Consider the following 7,470-nt stretch of genomic DNA (forward strand, 5'->3'; position numbering starts at 1 on the left):
TGTTTGCCGCCGTCCCACGGTGTGATTCGCCCATCCATAGGAAAGACATCTTGAAAGGAAGTGTAGAAATTGAATAGAGTAAATATTTAAAGAGGGTAAGAATGTGTGAAATAGAAATTGTAGGTAGATGATGAGTAAGAAGTGTAGAAGTATTGAATATTTATAGTGGTAAAATTATAATAAAAAACTTTGGTAAAACTTTGAATAGTAGAGGATTAGACTCTTGCATGGCATGTAATGCATGCAAAAAACTTTGTAAGGATTCCCTGCAACGTTAGATTCCCATGCTGAAGGGAAAACTCAATGCCAATTTCCTGCACCAATGGCTCGTCACTTTGATTGACGAGCTGTACCTACTTCTTCATCCCCTCGTCAAATGGAATGACGAGTGCATTCGTTCTCTTTGTTGCCTCGTCAAATGGAATGGCGAGGGCTTTATGCCTAGGGTTTTGGCTCGTCTCTCCAAGTGACGAGGTATCACATGCCATTTTCAGCACGCGTTTCCCTTTCTCTCCTCTATTTAACTTAGAAATAGCATGTGATTTGGATTTTGTTTTATTATGCTTACCAAATCAAATTGATATTTCCTATAAATACTACTACTACCTCATTTACATTCACCAAACCAAATCCTCATATATATTCACACCAACTAAAATTCTCATTTATAATCACACCAACTCAAATCCTCAATTTACACATCCATGGCTCAAAGAAATTTAATTGTTTCTATCCATTCCGAATGATCACTTTTCACAGATGAAAGTGAGGGATTCTCATTTTGCAATACGAATGTAACTATGTTCAAAATCCACATCAACTCCGACTATCATCATTTAAAAGACCGTATTGAAAAGAAGTTGCAACGTTATGTTGAAGACATCATTTACCGTCAACCATTATTTAATGGAGATGATAATACCGTCTTTCACATAATGACACCGATTAATAAAAATAAAAATTATTTTTATATTAAAAATAAAAATGATATTTATTTTAAAATAATATTTTTATTAAAACAACAAACATTTTAAAACGGATAGAGTATATACTTTACTTACCTGCCAAAATTTTGATTATCAAAGTATCTTTTTCCTTATGAACCAAATAGTTAAGACAACATAAAAACACTTAACACATGAAAATAATATTTTATTTAAAATATAATTGAATATATTTATAGTCTTTTTAAATATCTCAAATTTTATTTTTAATTCTTTAAAATATTTTCTTCAAATAATGGTTTTTCTAAAATTTCTATCCATGATACTAAAACTGTCGTTAATTCAGTCGCTAAATTGTAAAAATCGTCGTTAAGTTGCAAGAGAGATTAAAAATGGATGATAAGTAATAACATTCAGTCAAAAAAGTACAAGTTACCACATGTCAAATTGCATGTTAAAATCAAATAGCATTAGAAAGTAGGAAGTTCAAACAATCAATTAAAGCCATTTTTCCATAATGTGATTGAGAATAAATATTCTGCAATTACAAGTAAATATTTTGTACCATGACATTCTCTATGACCTCAAACCTAATATCATATCATCGATTCATCACCCAAGAAGAAGAAAAACCTAAGACTAGTGCTATTGGGATTCATTATTCTCCTTCTTCATGAAATCGAACCCCATAACACCCCTATATTCTCCACTTCCAAGGCACCGCGAGCAATACGTAAGCCCACTTCCGCCACATGTTTTACACCACCTCGGCCATTCACCTTTCGGAAGCATTTCCATATCAACCTGATTCATCCTTCCTCTTCCCTGACAACAATGGCAATCCACTCTTCCACTCCCCTCACATACCACACAAGGTGGATCCAGCTTCTTTCGGACTTTCCTCCGAACATTCGACTCTGTCCTCACAACCCATGATACCTTCCTGATTGAGAGATGAGGCAACGACGAATTGCGTGACCGATAAGACGGCAAACCTGTAAAATTTTCCGCCTCGTTTCGCACAGGTGTTAATAAACTCAAAGCCACAACAAAACCCATCAAGTAAATGGAATCTGAAACAAACAAAAGGGTACCTACTCATTGAGGACTTTCGACAAACAGTTTCCTTGCATATTGATCAGTGATTCAAAACACCAGTTTGGGGTACAAATCTTCCTAATAGCATGGAAAATATTCATGGAAATAAAATTGAAAAACAAGATATGATTTTTAAGTAAATTCATGAACCAAGATAATGAAATTCAAAAAAGCTACAATTCAAATAAGACATGAGTTCAATACTATTAATCTACCCAGTGTTACATGACCAGAGCATTGACTCACTACCTAGTCTCCAATAATAACATAATACATATCCAAATAAGACATGAGTTCAATACTATTAATCTACCCAGTGTTACATGACCAGAGCATTGACTCACTACCTAGTCTCCAAACAAAACACGGAAGCTCTCCGGCTAAATCTCGAGTGAGCTACTAAGCGTCAGAACCTGCATGTCGCCAAACGAGGGCAACATTAAAACAGAAGGGTGAGAATTCGAATCATTATGAAGAAAGTATAATAAAACACAATGATTAAACCAACAATTAAAGGAATTCATCACACATTGTATAACCATGTAAATAATACTAACCAATATTTATTTCACATGTTTCAAGCATACATCAAAACTCAAGGAGTATAATATTAAAATTCAATGTTATATTCCCAAATATACACATAACTATAATTATCACATAATCACATATTTTACCAAGTTATGTATCCAAACATCACCAAATTCAATTACCATATCTCATACACACATAACAATCACATCAATGCATATATTCAATTATCACATAACTCTAATGTGACTCAATGCAAGACATGTGACTCTATCCATGTGGTACCGCAATGTGAACCCAACGTTTCACCGCTTTCCGATTCAGTATCTAGAATCCAAGCCACACTTCCGATCCGGACAAGATCAAAGCCACTACTGCCTATTTCCAATTAAGGATCAACATCTTCTACGCCTATTTCCATTCAAGGATCAACGTCTATTACCATGTGAACCCACAGTTTCACCGCTTCCACCATAAAGCCGACCATGCCATGAATGAATATACAAATACAAATAATATATGCAATTAAGATCATCTCTACCATCTTAACATTCCACATATCACCATAATTCAACTCTATGAATTATCCATCAATTGTACGTATACACATTCATAACAAATATACAATTCACATATATAGGCTAATTATCAAATACGCACACAATTTTCAATTAACACTAGTAACTATACTATCTCATGTTAATTCACAATTTGCCAAATATATATGAATACACACTTTCACAATCAAACATTAATCACTAGATTTCATGCCAAAATACAATTACGGTCAAATTCTCGAGATACCGTAATTTACCGACACACCAAATAATTTATCCAAGTCCAAGTATTTTCCAATCAATTAGAATTATTGAAATTAATTCAACTACTAATTTAATTAACCAATTAACATCAAACTATATTAATTTAATTCACTTATATTATATTCCTAAAATGTGTGTCAATTTCCATCACAAAATCAACATTTATTTATAAAGAATATTTAAATCAAACACAATTTCGATCGATTCGTAAAATATCACAATTTCAACAAAATAACACCACCACGTTAATCTACTAATTAAACTTAGCTAACACGTAAGTTTTCATCAAATTCCGGACAACTAATTATACCGTTTAATTCAGCTAATTCGGTCAAACGGGACTGTTTTGAATTACATTATCGTCCCATTGTCTAAACTATAGCACTACCTTTATTATTTAACTACAATGCACCAGAAAATATAATATAGTTATACTGTCTGTTTCTACTAATTAAAACAACTAATTAATAAACTTTAATAAACTAAGTGGAATGGAGAAGTGGTGTTATATAGTATACAGTGAGAAAAGAAAAACAAGTAGTGACGCTATAGTATAAAAAAAATATCAAACTGGATTCTCAATCTATCCCTCAATTTCATCCATATATCAATTCCAAACACAATAATCATCACAAATCAAAGATTACTCATCAAAACCTAACAATTTCAAAAACCATAAAAATTAGGGATTTCAACTTAAACATATTTCTACCCATTGACCCAATTATACTAACCCATAATAATAAGGATTCTCCCCCTTACCTCTTCAATTTTCTGGAATCCCTAGCTTTTCCCTTGTTCTTCCCCTCTTCTCCTTACTTTTTCCTCTTTTCTTTCTCTGTTGCCGTGAAATGACCAAGTGAGTGCTACTTCTCACTCTCATCACCTCTTACTATCCTAGTATTATATTTGGGCTTAAGAAATGATACCTCTAATTTAATTATTAGGCCCAATAAGACATAGTATTATAATATCTCTATTTAGTTCAAATAAATTAAACCAACACAATATACACACCAAGTCAATTAATTCAATTATTCATTATATCTCATATCAACTAAATAATTGATTAACACACCAAATTAATTAATATAATCAATTATTATACTACCTAACAATCAATTAATTAATTAACACCCCAAATAAATAAAATAAAATAGTATAATAATATAAGAAATAAATACTAAAATTGGGTTGTTACAACTCTCCCCCACTTAAAAGATTTTCGGCCTCAAAAATTACCTCAAACGAACAACTCCGGATACGATTCCTTCATCTTATCCTCGAGTTCCCAAGTGATATTGCCATTGGCGGCTCCGCCCCATATCACTTTCACCAAAGCAATCTCCTTACCACAAAGCTTCTTCACTTCTCGATCTTCAATTCGCATAGGTGATGTATCAACCGTCAAATTATCCCTCACTTGAACATCATCTAATGGAACAACATGCGATGGATCCACAATGTACCTCCTCAATTGAGACACATGGAACACATCATGAAGATTAGAAAGAGACGGTGACAATGCAATCCGATATGCCACCTCACCTACCCTCTCGGAAATCTGATAAGGACCAATGAAACGCGACGTCAACTTACGCGACTTCAAAGTTCTACCAACACCTGTTATTGGCGTAACTCGAAGAAACATATGCTCATCTTTCTCAAACTCAAGAGCCTTCCTCCTCTTATCATGATAACTCTTTTGACGACTCTGAGAAGCCTTCATCTTCTCTTGAATCATCTTAATCTTATCCGTAGTCTCTTGAATCAACTCGGGTCCAACCACAACACTCTCTCATGATTCGTACCAACACAAAGGAGTTCTACACCTTCTACCATAAAGAGCCTCAAAAGGTGTCATTCCAATACTCGAGTGGAAACTGTTGTTATACGTAAACTCGATCAAAGGCAAGAAACTATCCCAATTTCCTCCTTGTTCCAAAACACAAGACCTAAAAAGATCTTCAAGTGACTGAATAGTCCTCTCCGTTTGACCATCAGTTTGCGGATGATATGTCGAACTCAAACGCAACTTCGTACCCAAAGCACTTTGCAAACCTTCCCAAAATCTCGAAGTGAACCTCGGATCTCTATCCGAAACAATGCTCGACGGAATACCATGCAAATACACAATCCTCTCGATGTATAACTTATCAAGTCTCTCCATCGAATAATCCATCCTCATCGGAATAAAATGAGCACATTTCGTCAACCTGTCCACAACGACCCAAATCGCCTCACAATTACTCGATGTTCTCGGCAAACCTGAAACAAAATCCATAGAGATACTATCCCACTTCCACTCGGGAATAGATAACGTTCGCATCAAACTAGACGGCTTTTGATGTTCAATCTTTGACTTTTGACAAGTCAAACATGAATACACAAATTCCGCTACATCCTTCTTCATACCTTGCCACCAAAACATCTTCCTTAAGTCTTGATACATTTTAGTAGCACCAGGATGAATACTCAGACCACTTATATGCCCTTCCTCAAGAATCCTCTTTCTCAATCCACAACATCCGGAACACAAACTCGATCACGACACCTCATGATACCATTCTCATCAATTCGAAAGTCACCACCTTTGCCTTGATTAATCAATGTCATAACATCGACTAATTTCAAATCTGACTTCTGAACTTCTCTAATCTCGTCAAGAATGCCACACGTAAGCTTCAACATACCAAGTTTAACACACGAAGACGTCGCTTTACAGACCAAACTCAAATCTCTAAATTTCTCCAACAATTCAAACTCTCGAATCATCAACATAGACATGTGCAATGACTTCCTACTCAATGCATCGGCTACCACATTCGCCTTTCCAGGATGGTAATTCAAACCAAAATCATAATCTTTCAAGAATTCCAACCATCTTCGTTGCCTCATATTCAATTCTTTCTGATCGAACAAGTACTTCAAACTCTTGTGATCACTAAACACATCAAATCTCGATCCAAACAAATAATGTCTCCAAAGCTTCAACACAAACACAACGGCGGCCAACTCTAAATCATGTGTCGGATAATTCCTCTCATGAACTTTAAGTTGCCTTGAAGCATAAGCTACCACTTGCCCTTTTTTGCATTAAAACACCTCCCAAACCCAACAAAGAAGCATCACAATACACAACGAAAGGTTCTAACGGATCTGGTAAAATCAAAATAGGAGTCGTAGTCAATCTTCTCTTAAGCTCTTGAAAATTCGCTTCACATTGCGAAGTCCAAATGAAAGCTTGACCTTTCCTAGTCAACTGCGTCAACGGTAACAACAACTTAGAAAATCCTTCAATGAACTTCCTATAATAACCAGCCAAACCAAGGAAACTTCTAATCTCAGCAACAGACTTAGGAGCTTCCCATTGAGATACAACTTCAATCTTCATAGGATCCACAAAAATACCACCACTTGAAATCACATGCCCAAGAAAACTTACTTCACTCAACCAAAACTCACATTTAGAGAGTTTAGCAAACAACTTCTTCTCTTTCAACACCGATAACACAACCTTTAAATACTCTGCATGATCCTCTTCACTCTTAGAATAAATCAATATATCATCGATGAACACAACAACAAACTTATCCAGATAATCATGAAAAATTCTATTCATATACTCCATAAATACACCAGGTGCATTAGTCACACCAAAAGGCATCACGGAGTACTCGTAGTGACCATACCTTGTCCGAAAAGCAGTCTTTTGAATATCCTCAGCCTTTACACGAATATGATGATACCCAGACCTCAAATCAATCTTGCTAAACACACAAGCTCCAACCAGCTGATCCATCAGATCGTCAATCCTCGGAAGTGGATACTTGTTCTTAATCGTCACTTTGTTCAGTTGTCTATAATCAACACATAATCTCATAGAACCTTCTTTCTTCTTGACCAACAGAACAGGTGCACCCCCACGCGACACACTAGGACGAATAAACCTCTTCTCAAGCAAGTCTTCAAGTTGACTATTCAACTCTTTCAACTCAGAAGCAGACATTCTATAGGGAGCCATCGATACAGGACTAGTTCCGGCGGTAAATCACTTATATCTTCAGGAAATACCT

At 35.3% G+C, this 7,470-nt stretch overlaps 1 protein-coding gene across 1 annotated transcript; it reads right to left on the reverse strand.

Moving 5' to 3' along the window:
- Positions 1–1,589: 1,589 nt before the first annotated feature.
- Positions 1,590–2,003, reverse strand: LOC127121788 (uncharacterized). The gene has a single exon (XM_051052224.1). The coding sequence runs from the start codon at positions 2,001–2,003 to the stop codon at positions 1,590–1,592; it is 414 nt and encodes a 137-aa protein (XP_050908181.1).
- Between the last annotated feature and the right edge of the window lie 5,467 nt (positions 2,004–7,470).

Source organism: Lathyrus oleraceus, chromosome 2, assembly GCF_024323335.1.
Source record: "Lathyrus oleraceus cultivar Zhongwan6 chromosome 2, CAAS_Psat_ZW6_1.0, whole genome shotgun sequence".
Classification (NCBI taxonomy): domain Eukaryota; kingdom Viridiplantae; phylum Streptophyta; class Magnoliopsida; order Fabales; family Fabaceae; genus Lathyrus; species Lathyrus oleraceus.

What these genes read in the sequence shown, in the direction of transcription:
- LOC127121788 (XM_051052224.1), bottom strand. Translation starts at nt 2,003, where the DNA reads ATGGGTTTTGTTGTGGCTTTGAGTTTATTAACACCTGTGCGAAACGAG.